The 23,657-nt window shown below is 41.1% G+C and overlaps 1 protein-coding gene across 1 annotated transcript in view; it reads left to right on the top strand.

The window, feature by feature from the left end:
- The window catches only part of DYNC2H1 (dynein cytoplasmic 2 heavy chain 1), a 370,096-nt gene that overhangs the window by 152,203 nt on the left and 194,236 nt on the right, over positions 1-23,657 (top strand). The window contains exons 63-69 of the mRNA XM_065405465.1: positions 77-186; positions 3,101-3,199; positions 5,513-5,636; positions 6,805-6,968; positions 8,381-8,500; positions 19,274-19,408; positions 20,307-20,450. Of these exons, the coding sequence (XP_065261537.1) occupies positions 77-186; positions 3,101-3,199; positions 5,513-5,636; positions 6,805-6,968; positions 8,381-8,500; positions 19,274-19,408; positions 20,307-20,450 (896 nt within the window). The remainder of the gene's footprint in view (positions 1-76; positions 187-3,100; positions 3,200-5,512; positions 5,637-6,804; positions 6,969-8,380; positions 8,501-19,273; positions 19,409-20,306; positions 20,451-23,657) is intronic.

The following is a 23,657-nucleotide window of genomic DNA, read 5'->3' as shown; positions in this document are numbered from 1 at the left end:
ATGTAACACAAACAGAATATAAATGTCAGCACAGGTACATGGTATATAATTAATAAGTCCATCTTTAATTTGCCAGAATTTGATATGAGGCGGTTTCTGTGCACAGAGAGTGAGCAACTAATTTGGAAAAGTGAAGGTTTACCCTCAGATGACCTTTCAATAGAAAATGCTCTTGTGATCTTGCAGGTAAACAGTTCTGTATTTTTTGTTTCTTTTCTTGGAGACATTTTCTTTGTAACTGGGTGAAGCAGATGGTTTTTCTGGGTTCTTTGATGACCTCATTCAATCTTTATGATCTTGTTAGTACTCCTGAAGGCACAAACATTACAGAAATAAAATATTTATGCTACTTGTTTATATATACAACTCTGATTTGTCTAAAATGAAAGGAACAAAATTGTTCCATCATCTATGCATTTTGCTTTTTTGCTTTTATCATTTTTATCTGAAAATCCAAGAGGAAAGGCCCTCTGTCCTTCAAATTAGGCCAAACATGAGTTATCTTTAGCGTCATTACAAACTTTTGAGAATCATCCACTGTGTTGTAAATGTGCATTTTTGTCATATCAGCCATTCCATTGCCAAGATGTATAAAAAATGGCCACATCCTGCAAACACTTTTACAGATTTATAAATTCATAATTTTAAGGCCAGACGGGACAATTAGATTATCTAGTATGAGACATATGACATAGAATTTCACCCAGTTACTCCTGTATTGAGCCCAATAACTTGTGCTTGACTAAAGCATATCGTCTAAAAAGGTATCCACTCTCTTGATTTGAGGACTTGAAACCCTCTAGAAAAGGAGAATTCTCCACTTACTTTGGTAGTTCCAGTGGTTAATCACCCTCACTGTTAAAAACATAGTAATTCTGTGCCTTATTTCTAATTTGCCTTTGTTTTGCTTTAAATTCCAGCCATCATTTCTTGTTACACCTTTTCCCACTAGGTTAAAAAGCCCTCTAGTACCTGTTATTTTCTTCCTGTGAAGGTATTTTTACACTGTAAACATCACACATCTCAGTGTTCTTTTTGATCATATTTACAGAGTAAGCTCTTTAAACCTCTAAATGTAGGGTTTTTTTCTGGCCCTCAAATAATTTTTGTGGCTTTTCTCTGTACCTCTCCAGTTTTTCAACATAATTTTTAAAATGTGGACACCAGTACTGGTATTTCAGCAGAGGTAAAATCACGTTCCTGCTCTTAATCACTACTCCCCTCCTTATACATCCAAGGATCGCATTAGCAATGTTTGCCACAGCATCATACTGGTAGCTCATGTTGAGTTGTTTGTCCACTATGACTCCTGCTTTTTCTCAGAGTTGCTGCTTTTTCAATCACTGTTTTCTAGGATAGTCTCCCACTTATTATCTCTCATGTGTTAAGCTTACTATAGTGAGTAGTTTCATCCCCTTTCATGCAACGTGCATTTCTGCCTCACAGAAGGAACAGTCTCTACAATTGAAATTATGGCTGGCTGTTTTGTGGGCCAAGTAACTGTGGCAAATCTTGCTACTTCACCTTCCTAGTGGACACATGCACCAAGGTCCATTTTCAATCTGGCCTTTTGTTTTTAAGATGAGATACAGGAGCCAAGCATTCTTTCCCTCCCTAAGGCAGAATCCCTGTCTCCCTTTCTTCTTGTTAATTTGTCTCCTTCAAACGCCACATTTCCCACTCCCATTAGACCCCAAAGTGGAATGTAGACAGAGAGCCTCATACTGCAGACTTGGTTTTATACAAACATGTTACCAGCAATATGCTGGATTCTTTCCTACTGTAATCCTGTCTAAACCAGAACAGTCTAAGGGCAGGTCTTCACTACAGGAGGGGGATCGATTTAAGATACACAAATTCAGCTACGCAAATAGCGTAGCTGAATTCGACGTATCAGAGCCGACTTACCCCGCTGTGAGGATGGCGGCAAAATCGGCCTCCGCGGCTCCCCGTCGACGGCGCTTACTCCCACCTCCGCTGGTGGAGTAAGAGCGTCGATTCGGGGATCGATTGTCGCGTCCCGATGAGACGCGATAATTCGATCCCCGAGAGATCGATTTCTACCCGCCGATTCAGGCGGGTAGTGTAGACCTAGCCTAAGAAAGGAAGAGTTTTTTGAGCAGGTTGAAATGGGGCTGGTCATGATTTTTTAAAGACAAGAGTCCAAACCTGGCTGTACCTCTCAGCCACAAATTCTCCTTCCACTTAGCACAATACCACTCTTTGAATGGTCACTGTATTCTTAGGAAATGACCAGCAATTAAGTTGTTGAACACTTAAGTATAAGACAGTGTAGCAAGGGTGAAAATTTCAGTGTTTGGAATATATCCCATACATCTGTTTGCAGCCTTCTAGCATGGCAGACCTAGTCATAATATACATTCCAGCTTACTAATAGCTAACACAGCTTGATACCATCCTTATACAGATAATGAAGTATGCTTTTCCGTTGGGGCAACAGCTATTACTTAAATGAGTTTTTATTAAAAGGAAAGCCTACCACATCATTAATATGAAGGTTATAATGTGATGGTGCCCTAGTGGTACTAATTATAATAAAGAATACTACACATAATAATGTCTTCAGGATTGTGACACTGATTTTCTTTGTGACTATAGGCAAACTACTATCTTTACCTACTTCCTTGTCTGTAAAATGACCATAATAATACTCCTTTGTAAAGTGCCTTCAGATGTACAGATGAAAAGTGCTATATTTTTGTCAGAGGGAGGAGAAAACTGCGGGGCTGAAAGGAGAAGACATACTTCTAACAAGGCACAAAGTGGTGGTAGTAGTGGATGTAGATGACAATATAGTAATAGTGCAGAGAGAGATGGAGCAGATGTGTCCAACTTCAGTGGATCCAACATCTGGGAATATAATTGTATTACAAAATATTAGTCTTTTTTCTGCCAGAATCAGTCGCTGTGGTTCTGTTATTAGGCTGTCTCCTTTGATCAAGCAGTTCAGTAATAATAACAGCTGTTGAAATTTTTAACTCTTCAGTGTTATTTATATTGTTTGGAAATGAAGAAATTTGTTAGTTTCATATTTTCTTCCTAAAACCAGATTGTAGCATATAACAATTTTTTTTTCCAGAGTCGAATTTGTCCCTTTTTAATAGATCCTTCTTCAAGGGCTACAGAATGGTTGAAGATACATTTGAAAGAATCTCGCTTGGAAGTTATTAACCAACAGGTCCAGTATTTACTCTTAATCCTAGATCTTTAATTCTGGCTGAGCTCTGCTGGCCCCAGGACCCCATAGTGTGGGTTGAGGGGAAGTGTGATAGAGTATTCACTGATGATTTAGCCAGGTTCTTGGGATTATATCATTTCACACAGTGTTCTCGGAAGAAATAACTACATATGCTGGCTTACTCTTTCTAAAACTACTGGGAAGCCCTTTAACTATATATATTGTACCAAAAGTTTATGTAAAATTGGCAAATGCAATTAACATTTTACATACTTTCAACATTAAAAAGTTTACCTGTTTTTACAAATGTTGTGCTCTAGCTAATCTTAAAAATAAAATTATTGGTATTTACAGTTTTAATAGTGATGATAGGTTGACTTGAGTAGCAGAGACATCAGATTATTTAAAATTATAGGGCCAGATCCTTTACCCTATCCCCTGCTTTATATTGCTTCCACACAGAATGATTTCATAGCAGCAAGTTCATATGATGAACTTTTCTCATGCTCTTTTTCTTTTTTTAAATAAAGATAAGGTACTTTGGGACCACACCCAAAATTTTTGACTAAAGTAGTCTCAGACTTTAATCTGAATTAATCTCTTCTTTAATAAAGATTTTTCAAAGTCCTATGATTTACCAGATAAAGCCATGTTTCGTAGCTTAAATGTAAAAAAGACTATTGGTTGTTACCATGAAGAACTACTTACTGTAAGGCCCTGAGGGGCTAGAACCAAAGCCTGTAGAGCTGCTAACATCCCTATGCTGCCACACAGCAACAGCTGTAATCAGCATGTGCTCCACTGCTCATGACCTGCTGTGGACATAAACCATGGATAGTCTTGCCTCAAGGGGTCTGACTGGCAGCAGCCTCATTGCTCCTGATTGGCTCTTCACCCTATATAAACCCAATGGGCATTCCAGGAATGTCCAGACAACAGTGTGGATCTCCTGTAGCTGTCATGACCATTCCTGTTCCTTGCTCTTGAGCTCTTGGCTTCGACCTTGGCTTGATTTGGACTTCGCCTTTTGAACCGGACCCTGAAACCTGACTCAGACTCTGAACCTTGGTATTGACCCTGTCCTGGAACCTGACTATGAACTCCTCCACTACTCCCAGCCTCTGGTTTGACTCAGCTCTGACCCTGTGTCCTGACTGTCCTTGCTAGGATCCTGACAACTATACGCTTCAGAGAGTCTACTTGAAAGCCGCTTTGTGGTGTTGGAGAGAGAACCAAAGACCTTGCTATTTTGGGGCAGAAACTATCTAAGAAGGACTCAGGGTCCATTCTCCTAGAGTAGTAAAGGCTTTACAGTTTGTCTTTACAATATGTCTAAAGATGAAATTTGGAAAGGTGGCATGTGAAGTTCATGTCACTCTTCCATTATTCTTATTCTGAGACATGAGCAGATGCTCATTTTGGGAGAGCAGTGATTATTCTCTTGAATAGGTAGTATGTCTACTATTCAACAGTGTCAATGTCTGCTGGACTGCTACAGTGGAGATCCACAGATGCAACTTCACAAAGGAGAAAAGAAGACTACATAATAGTTATTCCCAGATACACTGCGCCTGCAAATTGGCATAGCCCCTCTCTGCTTTCGACTATTAATAATGTTTCCTGGTTGTGAGCTGGTGTATTGATGCAACAGAACCGCTTTTGGCCAGATGGAGCATTGCCCCAGAGTTCACTCCGTCTGGTGGGTCAGTCAGTCAGTTCCTGTTTCCTGAGTCCCCCTGGGGTATGTGGGTTTTCCCCTTATACTTGGTTGGGTCAGCTGGTCCTAGTGCTTAGGGGGTCTGGAAACTCCTTCAGTTCTTAAATCTCTCAGGGGTCGGTAGCGGAAGGCAGGCCTGCTCACTCCACTGGATTCCAAGTCAGTCACCTTAAGCCTGTCTGGCTGTAGTACCTGAATTAACCCCTTGGTTGCTGGGCCTGCATGGGGTATATACTCCATGACACTGGTAGTAGAGAGGTACCAAAATATAGTTAAGTGAAGATGTGTTTTGTGCTCTTGGTTGCAGATCACTTGATCTGATGTCCCTTGCATTTCAGTTTTACTGCTTTAAATTCTTCAGTGACTTGCTTGGCAGGACATGCTATTCCTAGAATGTGAATATGCAGAGACAAATATATTTAATGTATAACAGTTATGGGTAACTACAATAGTTTTTTGACAAAATAATCTTAGGATGTGCATCCTTAAAGAGATATATTCTTTGCACAATATTTAATGTTTCCACAATTGACTAAGAAATATATTAATATTAAGGAACTAAATAATTTAATAGGCATTAATTTTTATTTACACAGGATGCTACCTTCATTACTGCTCTTGAGCTGGCAGTGAGATTTGGGAAAACACTTATTCTACAGGAGATGGATGGAGTAGAGCCAGTTCTTTATCCACTGTTAAGAAAAGATCTTGTTGCTCAAGGTAAATGCCTGACAGTTTGAGGGAGAGCTGTTTTAGATGTCTGAATTAAATCAATGTACGTAGTACAGAATCTAATTTTTAACTTATTGCTTTATAGATACATGAATGTTGGTTAGGATTTTGCTCTTTTATATTTACCTTCCACTACTCATGTAATGTGTGATCTGTGTTGGAAATATTTAAACATATTTAAAGTTCTCTCAAATAGGATAAAACAAGACACATTGAATCATTCTAAAGTTTAAGTTGACTTCCTAGTCGTACTTTGAAGCACATGCTTTTGTTTGGGATCTCTGACCCTTACAGAGTCCAAAAATGAAGTGCCTTAACTTAGAGCTGGAAATCAGCTTTTTAGATTGTTAGTATTGCAGTTTCTCTTTAATTTTCTTAGAAAACTACAGAAAAAGAGAAACATCAAAATGAGGATGGAGCGAGAAAATAGTTATCCACAGGCTATGAGGTCCAGTGAGCTGATGGGATAAAATGCAAGAAAAACTGTTATACATTTCATAGTATATTCAGGAAGCTAGCCAAGGCCAAAAAAGAATTTGAAGAACAGCTAGCCAAAGACTCAAAAAGAAATAGCAAGAATTTTTTTAAGTCATCAGAAACAGGAAGCCTGCTGAACAACCAGTGGAGCCACTGGACGATCATGATGCTAAAGGAACACTAAAGGACGGTATGGCCATTGCGGAGAAACTAAATGAATTCTTTGCATTGGTCTTCAGAGCTGAGGATGTGAGGGAAATTCCCAAACTTGAGCCATTCTTTTTAGGTGACAAATCTGAGGAACTGTCCCAGATTGAGGTGTCATTAGAGGAGGTTTTGGTACAAATTGTTAATTAATCAATAATAAATCACCAGGACCATGTGGTATTCACCCAAAAGCAGACGGGTCTGAGTCTTTTTAGTATCTGGTTCTAATGCACTTCTACGATGCTGCTGTATTTTTATTTCCAGCAATATAGGGGAAAGTTAATCTCATAAAAATCTTTTAATTTTTTTTATAATATTTATGAAAATGGTTTTGTTAGTTTTATAAGACTATTTCTTTTAAACTAAACCTAACATTTGGTTCTGAAGTTTTTTCACACGGTGGGTATTTATTTTCAGACAATTCTGGAATTTTCTAATCAAACTTAGGATAATATGTATGTATTTTTAATAGGACCACGATATGCTGTACAAATAGGTGACAAAATTATTGACTATAATGAAGAATTCCGCCTATTTCTGTCAACGCGAAACCCAAATCCCTTTATTCCACCTGATGCAGCTTCCATTATTACTGAAGTTAACTTTACTACTACAAGAAGTGGTTTAAGAGGACAGGTATGCATTTAACATTTCTTATAATAAAATAATAATAATTACTAGACATTGGGCTGCATTCATCTCTGGATACACCTTGACTTCTGACCTGGCAGAGGCCCCCATTGACAGAATATAGCTGCAATCTCCAATTTGTTGTGAGGACTAGGGGGGTATAATGCAGCATAAAAATTTAAACAATAAAATAATTATTAAAATAATTAAATTAAAATAAAAACTGTAACTCTTTTTTTTAAATGTACCTTACAATCAAATCATAGATGGCAGGTGTAACAGTTTTCATCTATTTTACACCTACTGAAGTAAGTGGAAGTTCTCCATTGACTTCACCTGAATCAGATTAAACCCTAAATTATTAGTTACATTTGTAAGAGCATTCATGGTGCTTTTAAAATTTTAGCAAAACAGTTCTCCAGACTTCTATCCTTGCCAAACTGTACTGCTGGTCTCAAAATACTTTGCCTTGTGGTCAAGAAGAGATCAATGAAACCTAAAGGCTGAATGTGTTAGGTCTTCCACCAAATTGCTGGGAGCTGCTGAGACTTTGGTCTATGACATTTAGAGAAAAGTGGGACAAATAGAGGGCCACTAGGAAAAAGGAGGAATTAGAAAATAAAAAACCCTCATCATTTCAAAACATTACTCATTGGGAAGCTAGTTTATTCAAAACTAACAAACATACAATTTGACATTGGAGAAAAAGGTAAAACACTAAATGTCTAGCTTAACCAGACATACAACTCATCTTTGCCTGCTGAAAACAGGAAAACAACTGAGCAGCATTGGTAGGAGGACTGTTTAGGTTAGCATTAAGTTGCTGGAAGAAGCCAGATAAACAGGTAAGAAATTACCATTATTTCTTATTGGATCTACTTGTTGGTTACGTCTATGTTATGAGCTAGGTGCGTGCTTCCTAGCTCAGATAAACATACCTGTGCTAGCTCTCATCTGAGCTAGCACAGTAAAAATAGTAATGCAGTTGCAGTAGCACAAAGAGCAGCAGCAGTGGTATGGACTAGCCACCACAAATATGTACCCTTGGGATTCTGGTGGGTTTGTACTTCATCTGGCTAGCCCTTGCCACTGCCCCTGTGCTTCAGTAGTTACACTATTATTTTTAGCTTGCTAAATCAGAGAGCTAGCACGAGTAAGTCTACATGAGCTGGGAATCACACCCCTAGCTTGGAGTGTAGATGTAGCCTTTGAAGCCCATTCTTTCCCCTGTTCTCATAATGTACTCTATTTATCATCACTGTATTTTACATACACAAGGACTACGATACTGGACTTAAAGAGTCTAGTGTTTAAGCATGTGTTAAAAATGTTGGCTAACATACATGGCCAAAGTTGATGCATACGTATTACTGAGGTTAGTATTCTCCTTCTTGTTGAATATGTTGCTTTCCTCTTAGCTTTTAGCTTTAACTATCCAGCACGAAAAACCAGACTTGGAAGAACAGAAGACAAAACTGTTGCAACAAGAAGAGGACAAGAAGATACAATTAGCTAAACTTGAGGAATCTCTTTTGGAGGTAAAATAAATATGTCCTACTGATTTCAGATTAACATAGTAGATCTAATACTGGTATCTGTTTAAATGCCAGATGCTAAAATTGTTAATAGCAATAATGAGCTTAAGAATTTGTTTGGAGGGATGGGGAAAGGAAATGTGTAAACTCAGGGTGAATTGTAGCATTTCAGGACATTCAAGATTTTCACAGCCACATTAGGGTCAAATATCCAGTTAGTGCTTGAATTTTGTGGCTGGATGTAGGAGAGATTCATATGTCATGCTACCACTTCTTACTGAAGTGGGTTGAAAAACGAAAATGTTTGTTAGTTTACAAAATATGGATTATACTATTTCTTTTTCTCTTATTTTGAGTGATGAAAAATTGCCATATTTTAGGTCTGGAGACAGTCGCAAAGGATATGTACCCCACTGAATCAAGATATGTATGTTGAAATGGTAGAAATTAAAAAAAAAAAATCCAGTAGGATGTACAGAGACAGAGATGTGTGTTACTTTTGTGCCTTCTGAAAATAAATACAGGAAATGTGTAAGATCTCAAAAAATTAAAATATGAAAACGAATTAGGAAAATGTGATTCTCACTTTTAATACTCTACCATTAGTATAGAGGTACTCATTGCCTATGAGCCATACTTCTCTTTTGTGTTCTGTTTTCCTTCTGTTATTTTGAAGTTGGTTTTCTAAATATTCTGTCGGTTTTTGATTCTAATGAAAGAGAACATGATCTGAATCCAATAGTACACCTGTAGAGGAAAGGATAACCTCAAAGGAAGAGGATTAAGTTTCAGCACAGTTGATACATTTGTGAAAACATCCAACAATTTGTTTGAAGCAGTGCAACTGTCTTTTTGTGTGTGTGTAATAAGCCTCATTAGGTACAGTACATTTTAGGAAACCGTGAATTTTATTTTCTGTCGCTTTTCAGCCATAAAGGCTTTGTGCCAGATTGTGAACTCCTTACTCCCACCGGTGAGCAGTTTCTTGTATGAGTCATCCCACTGAAATCAATGGGAGTACTCTTGTGAGTATCTGCTTACTATTAGAAGTAAGGGGATCACAGTCTGGTTATATCGCCTTTTATTGTACTAGTCTTGCTGAATATGAGCCTGCTCCATTGCCTATTAAAGTCAAAGAAATCTTTATGTTGCTTTTAAGAGACATTGGATTGGACATTCTGGGTATCATCCTGCACCATTAATTCAATAGGGGCTTTACCGTTTGCTTCAGTGAGAGTAGAATCAGCCCTCTATTCACTGGTTTTAAGTTCTACTAATTCTGTTACATCCCTACATTATTTGGTATTCTCTTGATGTATTGTTAGAGCTGTTGATAGATTTGAGGAAATCTGCCGAATTATTATTATTCATGAGAATAATTCTGCTATGAATTTTTTTTAAGTCAGCAGAAGCCTTTTACAATGCAATTTGGGAAAAAAAGATAAAAAGTGTAGATAAGTAACAGAACCTATTAATTATTTACTTTTTAAACAGTACCATTACATGCAGTCAACCTTTCAAAAAGACATAGGAATGAAAACATTGATAAGTTGACTGTCATTGCAAGTCAGCCATGTTTCTTATTAAAATTTCGTACTGCAGTAAATACTAACATAATTACTATAGTTGCAGATATATTGTAAGCTGTTAATTAGGTAATTTTAGAAGGGAAGTTAGAACCTTAGAGCAAGTATGTCACACTTGTTCTGTGATGAGGTCTGAATTATGATTTCAGATGGGGGCTAGGAGAAGGGAGTAAAAAAGTTAACTGGCAAGAGGCAAATTTTGCAGTATTGTCTGACTAGAGAGTGTGCCAGAAATAGTGAGATTAAATAATGCATTTAGAGATAATTAGACATTCTTATTCGAGGAGTGTGTAACAGGTTGGATCACAGAAAACCCCTTGGGAACCGCCAACTGATGTGCTGAGACTACTTCTGCCCCTGCCTTCCCTGCCAGCTTGGGACACCAGAACCCTGCCTGGTTGTGCCAGATATGCTTGCCGGCTACAAACACAGAACCGCGTCCCACAAACTGCAGGCTTAACTGAAAGCAGCTTAAGAAGTGTTCCTGTCTTTAACACTGAGATGCCCAACTCCCAATGGGGTCCAAACCCCAAATAAATCTGTTTTACCCTGTATAAAGCTTATACAGGGTAAACTCATAAATTGTTCGCCCTCTATAACACTGATAGAGAGATATGCACAGCTGTTTGCGCCCTCCCTCCAGGTATTAATGCATACTCTGGGTTAAATAATAAGTAAAAAGTGATTTTATTAAATACAGAAAGTAGGATTTAAGTGGTTCCAAGTAGTAACAGACAGAACAAAGTGAATTACCAAGCAAAATAAAATAGAACACGCAAGTCTATGCCTAATACAGTAAGAAAACTGAATACAGACAAAACCTCACCCTCAGAGGTGTTCCAGTAAGCTTTCTTTTACAGACTAGTCTCCTTCTAGTCTGGGTCCAGCAATCAATCACACCCCCTGTGGTTACTGTCCTTTGTTCTAGTTTCTTTCAAGTATCCTTTGGGGGTGGAGAGGCTGTCTCTTGAGCCAGCTGAAGACCAAATGGAGGGGTCTCCCAGGAGTTTAAATAGACTTTCTCTTGTGGGTGGACACCCTCCCTCCCCCTGTGTAGAATCCAGCTACAAAATGGAGTTTTGGAGTCACATGTCCATGCATGACTGAGTTCCTTACCAGCCAAGCCACATTCCTGGGAAAGCTCAGATGTGGATTGGCATCTCCAAGTTCATTGTTGGCTTAAGTGTTTCTTGATTGGGCACTTACTGAGAATAGTCTTTTCTCAGGAAGCTGACCAACTGCTTCACTGAGGCTATTTAAAATTAAACAAGTACATAGCCAATATTCATAACTTTGAATACAAAAATGATACATGCATACAAATAGGATGAATGTATTCAGTAGATCATAACCTTTGAGATATGTTACATGGCATATGTAGCATAAAACATATTCCAGTCATGTCATATTTACATTCATAAGCATATTTCCATAAAGCATTATAGGGTGCAACGTCACAGAGTGTCCCTGTGGGTGCTCCAAGTTAAGTGTCTTGGTGCCCTGTGTTTGTAATCAGCGATTTGTAGTAATAGTGGTCCGGTTGGCCGCACATGCGTGGCAGCCGTTTTATGCTGCTCCAAGTGGCTACCTAGCATGCGCAGCCAACCGTCCCTCAGTTCCTTCTGTACCGCCTTTGGCTTGAGTTGGAGCGACAGCAGCGCCCCTTATAACTTTAGATATTATTAGATATTATTATTATTATTAGATATTATTTTGGGTCCCCCCCCAGCTAATAGCTTCTTATTCCTTTATTTCTCCTATTTCTTATTTATCTTATTAAAAAAAAAAACTAGTTGTCCCCCTTCCCCGTGAAAAAAAGAAGAGGGACAGAATGGGATTATTCCCATTTCTACTTCAAAACTAATATCCTCTCAGGTATTCCAGGCTCTCCTGGCTTTAAACACTGCCTGACCTGCAGACTCTCTGTGCCGGTCTCTGATGGCCACGCGCAGTGTGTCCGGTGCTTAGGGGAGACACACATTGCTCAGAAGTGTCCCCACTGCAAAAAACTGACCGTTAGGACGAGGAAGGTAAGGGATCTCCAGTTAAAACTCCTGATGGAGAAATCCCTCAGACCAGCCTCTGACCCCGAGTCCAGGACGTCTCCTGGCCAACAGAGGCAGAGGCAGTGTCTGACAGGGGTTCTACCTCCAAAATGACTACTAAAGACTTTGCTCCTAAAAAGGCTGCAAATAAACGGTCTCAGTCTTTGCCACTGCGAGATTCGCCTCCAAAAAAGTGATCTCAAAGTCAAAATCTGCCCCGGTACCGAGGCACTGAGAGCGCTGGACCGTGAGGCACCGGGAACATCCAGTCCTGAGACTTCCTGAGGGGCTAAAGACCTGGTGCAGGCTAGCTCTCATAGCACTCTGCACACTAAAGCCAAGCCTTCCAGCTTGGCACTGATGGAGCCAAAGAGAACCTTGGCACCGAGCAGCGCAGTGGCGCCACCTGCTGCCCCTACACAATGCAGCAAGTCAGCGGGACCCACAGCTCTCACCCTGATTCCCAGCCAGAGCATGCTGCTGTCTTTGGTGTTGATCCTCCTGGTGCTACAGCAATTCATCAGACTGGTGGACCTCCTTGTTACCTCAACACCTGGGACTCTGCTATTCGGCACCAACGGTACCCCAGCGAGACTGGGACCAAGCCTGGTTGCTACTCCCGTCGGCTCAGCTCCTCCTCTCTCCAGCGATGAGGAAGAAGAGGATGAGGCAGAGATCTACACCCCTTGCTATTCCTCACCTAAACTGGGAGACTCTCAGCACCGCATGTCTATGGATGCATAAGGCTGGCAGCCTCCACTATTGGTACCGCCTCCCATGGCCTTTCCACCCAACTGGGCATACTGGGACCCGGGGGCATTATATAGGGCCCAGAACCTCAGGCACCCCAACGCACTTAGATCCAGAACAACTTGCTCCCCGTCACCTCCTGCACCAGCTCCTTCGGAAGTGCTGGATGAGGAGGTAGAGGAACCTGAAGTTGCGCCTGAGGGTGATACCCTTCCACCCACCCACATTTCATCTTCATCGCCAGACGACGCAATAATTCCATCCCCCTCACCTCGGGGGATGATTTCAAATCCTTCCAGGACCTCTTTTAACAAGTAGCTGAATCCCTGGACATCTCACTAGTAGAGCTACCAGAGACCTAGCACAAACTCATACTACAGGTATCCCCATCAGTGAAGATTGCATTGCCTATTAATGCAGCCATAATGGATTTGGCAAAAATAATCTGTCAGACACCTGCCACAGCCCCTCCTTCTTGTAAAAGATCTGACAAGAAGTATTATGTCCCTACAAAAGGAACTGAGTTTTTATTCACCCACCCTACCTCAAACTCATTGATGATAGAAGCAGTTAATCAAAGGGGAAAGCAGCATCAATTTAGAACCATCCCTTATGACAAGGACTGGAAAAGGTTAGACCTTTTCAGGTGAAAAGCCTACTCATCAGCTACCCTCCAATTCTGCATAGCCAACTACTCGGCCTAAATGGCAAAATACACATGCAACCTGTTCTCTCAAACGTCAACTTTTATTGAACAGCTTCCAGATGACAAGCGAGAACAATATAAGGCTAACGTTGCGGAGAGTTCCGTCATCGCCAGAACGGCCCTTGAGGCTTCTCTCAATTCTGCAGACACGGCAGCACGTTCAATAGCTATGTCCGTCATCATGCATCGCACTTCCTGGCTACATCTGTCCTGGTTTCCAAGGGAAGTTCAAGCCCCAGTTGAAGACTTACCTTTTGGAGGCCAAAAACTGTTTGTGGACAACACCGACGCGTCCTTGCACACATTAAAGGACTCTCAGGCAACCTTGAAGACACTTGGAATTTATGTCCCTCCAAATCAACAGAAACAGGGCAGAATTTACAATCCACGATTCCGCACTGCCTCATACACTCAACCCCAATGACACTATGACCAATGCCGGCAGCCCCAAGATCAGCCGTCCACGTCTAAACCATCTACTTCCAGGCAAACATTTTGAAGCGTTGGTTGAGGACACGAGAACCCCACATTCCCTAATTCCGGATTTACATCTTATCTCCAATCCATTTGGAGACCGTCTGTCACCATATTACCCAGTCTGGAAGACCATCACTACAGACAAATGGGTTCTGGAAATTATCCAGCAGGGTTACTCCATCCCCTTTATTTCTATCCCACCTACCCATTCCCCTTCCCTGTCCCTCCTCAGGGACCCCTCTCACGAGCACCTGTTACAACAGGAAATAAACCACCACCTACAATTAGGTGCCATGGAACCTGTACCAGTTCAACACAGGGGGAGAGGGTTTTATTCCCATTATTTTCTCACTCAGAAAAAAAACTGGAGGGTGGAGTCCCATCCTGGATTTATGGAAATTCAACAAGTTAGTGAGAACACAACGTTTCAAAATGGTGACTCTATCCACAATAATTCCGGCATTGGAGAAAGGAGATTGGCTCTTGGCCCTCAACCTACAAGACACTTACTTTCATGTTACCATCCACCCGGCGCACAGACGATTCCTGCACTTCACCCTAGGGAAACAACATTTCCAATACAGAGTGCTTTCTTTTGGCTTGTCCACCGCTCCAAGGGTGTTTTCCAAAGTTCTCGCCATTGTGGCTGCTCACCTCTGCAGGCAGGGAGTGATGATCTTTCCATATTTAGATGACTGCCTTCTAAAGGCACCAACGCATCAGGCAGCAACGAGCGCCACTCACATGACAATAACCCTTTTTACGGCCCTGGGCTTACAAATAAATCTTCAGAAGTCCACCCTGATACCTACACAACAGTGAGAGTTTTTAGGGGCACATCTCGACTGTCTCAATGTGACAGCGAGATTACCCCAACAACGCTTTCTCACCTTAACCAATCTAATTACAACAGTGAGGGGCGTCCGACAAACATCCACCAGAACGTGCTTAAAACTTTTGGGGCACATGGAGACTACAACATTTGTTGTAAAATATGCCAGGCTCCACATGAGATGTTTACAGGCCTGGCTCCACATAGTCCATATTCTGCACAGACACTCCCTCAAACAGACGTCTCACAATGTCCCGCAGAGTAAAGGACTTGCTCACGTGGTGGACATGCTCAGGTGTCCCCTTCCTATAAAAAGCTCCATCTATGACCATCACCACAGAGGCTTCCCTCCTGGGTTGGGGGGCACACTTACATGACAATACCATCCAGGGTCACTGGTCACTAGCAGAATCCAATCCCCACATAAACTTACTGGAGTTAAGGGCAGTCCAAAATGCTTGCCAGCACTTTCTTCCTCTAATACGCAACAAGACCATCAAGATTCTCACGGACAATCTAGCAACTATATACTATATAAACTGCCAAGGGGGGGTCGATCTTATCCCCTCTGTTCAGAAGCAGTTCGGCTCTGGCAATGGTGCATCACCAACAACATACACATTCTGGCATCCTATTTGCTCAGACACCAGAACGCAACAATGGATCAACTAAGCAGAGACTTCTCCCAAACTCATGAGTGGAAGATGGTTCCCGGAATCCTCAAAGTCATATTCAGACAATGGGGATTCCCCACAATAGACCTATTTGTTACTGCCCACAATGCCAAGTGTCTACAGTACTGCTCCCGGGCCGAATTGGGGCACAACTCCCGGGGCAACACCTTCCTTCTGAAATGGGAAGCTCCACTATTGTATGCCTTCCCTCCAATCCCATTGCTGAGTTGCATCCTTCACAAGATTAGGCAAGACAAATCCAGGGTCATTCTCATTGCACCAACATGGGCCAGACAAACATGATTTCCATAATTGAGACAGATGGCAGTGAAACCAGCACGAACTCTTCCCCTAGTGCCTCATCTGCTGACACAGGATGCGGGACATATCTGTCACCCCAACATTGCCATACTCCACCTCAAGGCCTGGTTACTCCATGGATGAAAGGGCTCGAGAGGGAATGTTCTACTGAAGTACAAGACATACTACTGAACAGCCACAGACTAATGACAAGAAAGATGTATACGCATAAGCTGAACCAATTCTGTACTTGGTGCCAAGACAACCATATTATTCCACAGTTGGCCCCATTACTCCGTAATCCTCGATTATATACTGGCACTTAAAAAATCTGGGTTATCCACCAACTCACTCAGAGTACATTTGGCTGCCATCACCTCCTTCCACACCAAGGTGGACGGATCCACCATATTTGCTCATCCATTGACTAAATGCTTCCTTAAAGGCATAGATAACACCTATCCCACACTAAGAGACCTGACCCCTATGTGGGACCTCAGCCTTGTTCTCCATGCTCTCATGGGCAACTGTTTGAACCAGTTGCAACCTTTTCATTGTTACACTTATCTATGGAGGTGGCCTTCCTAGTAGCCATCACATTAGCAAGAAGGGTGGGAGAACTAGGTGCCCTAATGGCACACCCACCTTACACCACATTCCTCAAAGACAAAGTAATTCTGCGACCACACCCTAAATTCATATCCAAGGTTGCATCAACGTTCCATTTAAATCATCCCATTTACTTACCTGTATTCTTCCCGAAACCACACACAGACAGCAGGGAGGCCTCCCTTCAGAAGTTAGATGTCCACAGAGCTCTAGCGTTCTATATAGAAAGAACAAAAACATTTAGAAAATCATCCAGACTCTTTTTCTCCACAACAGAATGATCAAAGGGTCAAACTATATCCAAACAAAGACTATTCAAATCTATATCGACATGTATCCAGTTGTGTTACCAAAACCACTATCTGACAGCTCCCTCCGGAGTATGCACAAACTCCACCAGAGCAATGTCGACATCTGTGGCCTTTCTCAACAATGTGCCCATCATTTAATACTGGACATTTGCAAAGCAGCTACCTGGGCATCAGCCCATACCTTTACTAAACACTATGCTTTAGAACAACAATCAACTGCAGATGCTCAGTTTGGACTCTCGGTGCTATCCACCATACATAAACTAACTCTGAAGCCCCTCCCCTCTACTGAGGGGCACTGCTCAACAGTCACCTTCTTCTCAAAGAAGAGGAGAAGGTAACTCACCTTGTGCAGTAACTGAGGTTCTTCGAGATGGTTGCCCCGGTGGGTGCTCCACTATCCCCCCCTCCCCTCTACTTCAGAGTTTCACACTGATCCTATGGGATAGAGAAGAAACTGGGGGACGGTTGGCTGTGCACGCTAGGTAGGCACTCGGAGCGGCGCGAGACAGCTGCCGCGCATGAGTGGCCAACCAAGGCACTGCTACTACAAATCTTTGATTAGAAGCGCAGGGCACCAAGACACCTAAAGTGGAGCACCCACAGGGACAACCATCTCAAAGAACCTCAGTTACTGCACAAGGTGAGTAACTTTATCTTTAAAAAAAGTAAATAATATCGTTCCACTGTCCATTTACTTACCTCTGTAAGCAGGAAAGGGGGATCAGTTTATGAATTTGCTAGTTAGATTTTCAAGCTGAAATCTAACAAACTTTGTTTGCCAATTGAATAGTATTAATAGAATAACCCCTTTTTATTGAGTCCAGGGAGTGTTGCTACTTTTAATACTGGGTTCTTTTTAGGTCAACTTTTAACTTGAATAATATTTCTCAAATCAGGACAGTTGCTTATTCTTAACCAACCAACAATATATTAATTCATCCAGAACCACATTAGTATCCAACCACAGTTCACCACTCATGTGTAGATAATACCAATCTTCTAGGCATGTATTACACACTCAGTACAGTCTTGCAAGCAATTACCATAGACTAGAGTTGAGGCTCAGCAGTTATATCAAGGAACAATGCAAATTACCAAGATTTGTTATTACATTTACTTATGATCATAAATTCTCAATTCTTAACACATTGATCACACTTTCAATGATTCACTTGTTTTTAAGGCACTGTGGTTAGTACTTTTTGACTAGATTGATCCAAAAGTGGACACTTTTGAATATTAATTTTAGTGGACAGTTTAGAATATTAAAAACGATTGCTTAAAGTTATTGTTTTCAGTCTCTCTAGGCCAATTTGCTTAGACATATAAAGGAGTTAAAAGCTAATATATGCTTACTTGAGGTCTCACTAGAGTGTGTGTAGACTTATCAAGATAACCTACAGTTATTTTTATGTTAAAGAATAGAAGGGGAAATAGTCTTTGAAATGAAATCTCACCACTTCTTTTCCTGTTCACCCTGGGACGGGGGAGAGTCCTTTCTGCGTGGCAGTTGCTCTTAAGATTCTGCAGTTTCTTGTTGGGTTCAATCAATTTTCTTGAGCACATGGTGACCTCAGATTTATATACTAGAGTTTATGAGCTCTTTGGAGAGGCCCATCCTCTTATTCCTATGGAACACATGCCAATTGGGTGCTCAGATTTCAGTTTAGGGTATATTTATGCTGCAGTGTAAGCCCAGGGTTCAAACTCAGGGTTCATGCCTAACCCCTTCTGTCTACATATAAATCACGCTAACCCAGGGCTTGGACCCAGGCTCCCAGGATCCCACAGGGGTGGAGGGTCTGAGCCTGAGTCAAGCTGGGACCCAGGGTTCAAGCCCTATTGCTTTGCAGTGTAGATGCAGCCTCACTGCACTTGTGCTCTCAGAGTCTGCCAAAAGTGTTCCACAATCTCATGCTCTGACTTTCTTAGTTGCTAGTAAATCACAGTAGCTGCAGTTGGGAGAGAGGAGTAAATCTTAGAGGTTGACACTTGAGTGTCTTTACAGAGAAAGTAGCTAGGTAGAAACTTCCTTGGAATCTGCAAGATTATAAAAGCCAGCCAACTGCAGGTTAAAATTATAAAAGGAAAGCTATTAAATAATTCCTGCATCTGAGTCTCAGATCCGCCTTTTAGGGGGGAGTGGATAAGACTCTGGCTACGAGGCCATCTTTTTCTATAAGCCCAATAAAAGCTAGCAACTCTAACCTGGGCCTCTCGAATTTCTGCAGATTGTTCATATGTTTTATTGCTGCACGAACATAACACTTCAGTTTTCAGACTGACCATCTTATCTCTAATATGCTTTTTATCTGTTCCAAGACTAACAAACATGTTAGAGGCACCTGCAAAGGTAGAAGTAATTTCTCAAGGTAAATTCTGGTATTGGTATCAGCATCATATTCCATCTATACACTGCACAGTTTCCTGAAGTGTAAACTTATGAGTTAATTTATTACTCAAGTTAATTTTAATTTTTTCAGACTCTTGCAACATCACAAGGCAACCTACTTGAAAATAAGGATCTGATTGAATCTTTGAATCAGACCAAAGCAAGTAGTGCACTCATCCAAGAATCTCTTGCTGAGTCTCACAAACTTCAGATTTCTCTTGATCAGGTGATGTCTTTTCTTAAAATGTTTATTTTTATTATTTTTTCAATGTCAGAAATAACATTATTGCTCCTGTGTAATCCTGTTGATGTCCATGGACCAGCCCTGCAATATATAGGGATTATCTCCTACATACGTTATTTTCCGCTTTAGTTGGTCGGTTATTATTTTTTGTACTATTATACTTGCTATTTTGCTACATGTCTAATGCTAAAATGAGAGCACTTATTGTGTCTGATGTTTAAAGATGGACATGAACAAATCAAAGGTGAAATCCTGGTCCCACTGAAGTCAATGGGAGTTTTGCCATTGATTTAAATGGAGCCAAAACTTCATGCATGCATCTACATGTGTTAGGATAGTGCTGTGCTTATTTCTTTCTTTGAAGTAAGGGATATTTTCAGATAGACAAGCACCAAAAGCATTTTTAATTGTTACACTTTATCTGTTTTACACTTCTTGAATGAATACATAACTGAAACAATCTTTTTAAAATAAAAAAATGTTTAAAATGAAAAGAATAGAAAAGTAATTTTGAACTAACATGTTTTATGCCAGATTTCAAACTGGAACTAATGTAAAGGCCTGGATTATATGCCCTATATATAGGGTTTATAATAAGAGTACAAATAAAATTAAATTAAATTAAAATGTGTTTTAATTCTAGAAACACAAATTAACTTGTTTAATTCATAATTCATGTGGATTAATTTTTTAGTGTAGTAGAGTTTAAAATATGTTAGGAACCAAAATATCTTTGATTTTAATGTAATTGATTATGGTACATTCTGAAGTTGTAGAATGCATCTGAGTGGTTTTTTGCTAGGTTGAACAAGTATTTATTCAGTGACCCTTAGATGGCAGTAGAGTACTGATCCTGAGTATTTTTTCTTTTTATCCACAGGAGAGGGATGCCTATCTCCCTCTAGCTGAGAGTGCCAGCAAGATGTACTTTATTATCTCTGACTTGTCCAAAATTAATAACATGTACCGTTTTAGTTTGGCTGCTTTCCTACGACTTTTCCAAAGGGCTTTGCAAAGCAAGCAGGTATGTCCTGTTTTTTTGAAGCTGTGAATGCTGGAGAGGGATCAATATGCTTGTGGTTTTAAAAAATTCGTAAGTGCTCTAGATGTTTTTAAAGAATAACATAACATTAATATGGGCATGTTGTACTGCTATACATTATACATTCCAAATATATGTATTTACTTTCAGTATGTAGGAGTCATATCCTTGTTGCAACACTCAAAATCAAGTAACATCCATTCTTCTTTGAGTAGTGTCTTTGTGGGTGCTCCATATCAGATGCGCCTGCCCCCTGTGCCTTTGATCAGAAATTTTCAGTAGCTGTGCCCGTTGGGCCTGGGCATGTGCCCCATACATCCTTGTGCTCCCTGCCGAGGTTATATGGGGCTGCGTGGGCAAACTGCCCTCAGTTCCTTTTCAGCCACCTTTGCCCTGAGATGGAGTCTACTTGTTATCTCTAATATTTAGCAATTAGTTAACTAACTGTATGCTAACTAATTATTTTTTAATGGTTATAGCTGTTGGAACCGTTCCCTTGTTTTTCTTTTTCCTCTCTCTCTCTTACCTAATTGTATCTATGAAAATACATATATTTTATGTATTAGGTAATTTTTAACCACTTTCCTCTTCTAGGGGTCTTTTTCATTATTTTGCTCAGTAATGCTGGGCCTCCCCGGGATTCAAGAGATGCCTTTCCTGCCATGAAGCTATTCTGATCAGTGACAGGCATTCCCAGTACCTCCACTGTTTGAGTGATATTCATATCTCCCAAATCTGTACTTCCTTCAAGGGTAGATCCCGTAAAAATAGGGAGATCAAGTTTAAACTCCTGATGATAGAGAAAGTTCTATAACCAGTTTCGGATCCAGGGATGGAGGACACCCCCCCCCCCGCCCCGCCCCCGGGGCATAGACTTCCCAGTACCACCAGTGCCCCATCCACCTCAAGGTCTCAGTCACCAGAGACTGCTAGAGAGATAGGCAGTACTGCAGCACTGAATACATCTATGGTACTGAAGTCCTCAGCATTGGTAGCCTCGGCATCTGCTTCTAAGCCGAAGGAGGTAAGGAGTAAATCTCCAAGAAGAGTTCAGTTACCAATGCACAAGAAGGCTACTGAGACCTCAAGTTCCAAGGGGAGTTCCTTGCAGGCGCTGAGTGATGCCGGTACTGCAAAGGCAAAGAGGAGTCAGTTGTCTAACAGAGACTCAGCACTGTTTTTGGGTACCCGTACCCAAAGTGGCAGAGACACTGTTGAGAAGAGTTCTAAGCATGTCCCTAAACAACACTAGGTGCTGGTAACATGAAAGTCAGCGATATCAAAGACCACTTGGTTACCTACCATACTGATGGAAATAGAGGCGTCTCGCTCCCATGCCAAGTGCTCCGTGTTAGAAATGAAAAGAAGGAACAGGGGGACCCAGAGGTGGATTGAGTAAACGGACTTCTTTATTGCGGTATTGTTCCCCTCGACCCAATTGTCGAGTAAGCACTGAGTTAATCACCTCACGCTCTTTTATCTAAGTTAATATGTAAATACCCACATTTACTACAACACTCCCCAAACCCTTATTTAATAATATGAATGCCCATATAATGAATATTAATAGCTATATACTGAATATAATTATATCTGCCCGTTTACTGTTTACTGCATTAAGCATATTCTACAGACCTTTTTACCTTGAAGATACATTTCTTTGCAGTAATTGTAGCCATAAGTTCCCTTAATCAGCAGTTCACAGGGGAGGGAGGAAGGGGCCATGACCTCGAGCTTGTTTATGTAGCTGGGAAAGGAAGGGAGTGGGGAGATAACACTTCTTCACTCAAAGGGTATCCCTCAGACAACGACATTCCTTATGCAGCTGCAACACGTATCTATTCTTAACAAGCAGAAGGGGAGGGAAAATGGTGGCAACTTTATCAAGTGACGAGATAGTCCCTGCCTGTGCCTTTACTCCCTATAGTGGTTACCCAGATTTTTACTTAACCATTACATACCCCAACACTCGGTACCACCTGCATTGGTACCAAAGCCATCCTCCACAGGTTCTCACTCAACCCTGTCTTCGACAACATCAATACTCCAAGAATTTAGGTACCCTAAAGACCTGATAGTATGTTTGGCGCTTGAGTCTCCTTTGTTAATCGGTGCTGGGGGTTTGTCAGCATCAAGACTCTCTTGGTCACCTACTCCACGGACATCTACCACTCAGTCATCTGGAGTACCTTACTCCCCCCATTTGCTTTGCAAGCTGAACATCTGTGCTCCCTTTGGGATATGTGGAAGAGGACTCCTTAGATTCTTAAATTTCAGTGCACGATTCCCTTGTCTATTCTAAGACACTTAGCTCTCCCCTCTACATTGATGTATTACAGAAGGATAGACCTCAAATGACATCACATATCAGGAACACAGATGGATGCCTCCACCTATGCCATATAGGCCCCTTCAGTGGCCTTGCTGGGACCATGGGTGATCTATGATCAACAATTTGCAATGAGGTCTTCGCACTGGAAAGGAAAAGAGAAGGGCCCATTCTCCTCAAACTCCTCTACTACCACCTATGCCAGAGGTGACCTTCAAGAAGCAAGGCTGAATAAGGAGGTGACACCTCTTACTAATATTTCCTCCTCATTGCCTGATGAAACTGTGATGCTTCCACCATCTTCTATGATGGATAACTTCAGACAGTTTCGGGACCTGATTAAGCAAATTGCTGACACGCTTAGAGGAGGTTCAGGAGTCCCATAATAAATTTCTAGATATTTTACACACTTTGACATCTATGAGAATTGCCGTTCCAGTCAATGAAGCTCTGATGGAGCCCACTAAGACAGTTTGGCATACCCCAGCCTACCTGCAAGAGGGCAGATAAAACGTATTATGTCCCTGTCATGGAATTGGAGTTTGTATTTTCTCACTTGGCTCTGAATTCCCTAGTAGTTGAGACCATTAATGAACAAGGCAGACAACATAGCTCAAAGTCTGCCCCGTACACTAAGGATCACAGGAAGCTTGATCTTTCTGGACACAAATCTTACTCTTTAGCCACACTTCAGAATAGCGAACCATTAGGCACTCAGAGCCATATAAGACTATTTAAATTGCAACAAATTCAATTGCATTATTGAGCACTTGCTAGAGGTACATTGTGACCAATTAAAGGCCATTATACAACGTGGTCAGATCCTGGCAAAGACATCGTTCCAGGCCTCCTTGAATGCT

The sequence above is a fragment of the Emys orbicularis genome, chromosome 1 (genome assembly GCF_028017835.1).
Source record: "Emys orbicularis isolate rEmyOrb1 chromosome 1, rEmyOrb1.hap1, whole genome shotgun sequence".
In the NCBI taxonomy this organism is placed as follows: Eukaryota; Metazoa; Chordata; order Testudines; family Emydidae; genus Emys; species Emys orbicularis.
The sequence above is the reverse complement of the archived record's forward strand: the minus strand, read 5'-3'. Positions and strand labels throughout refer to the sequence as shown.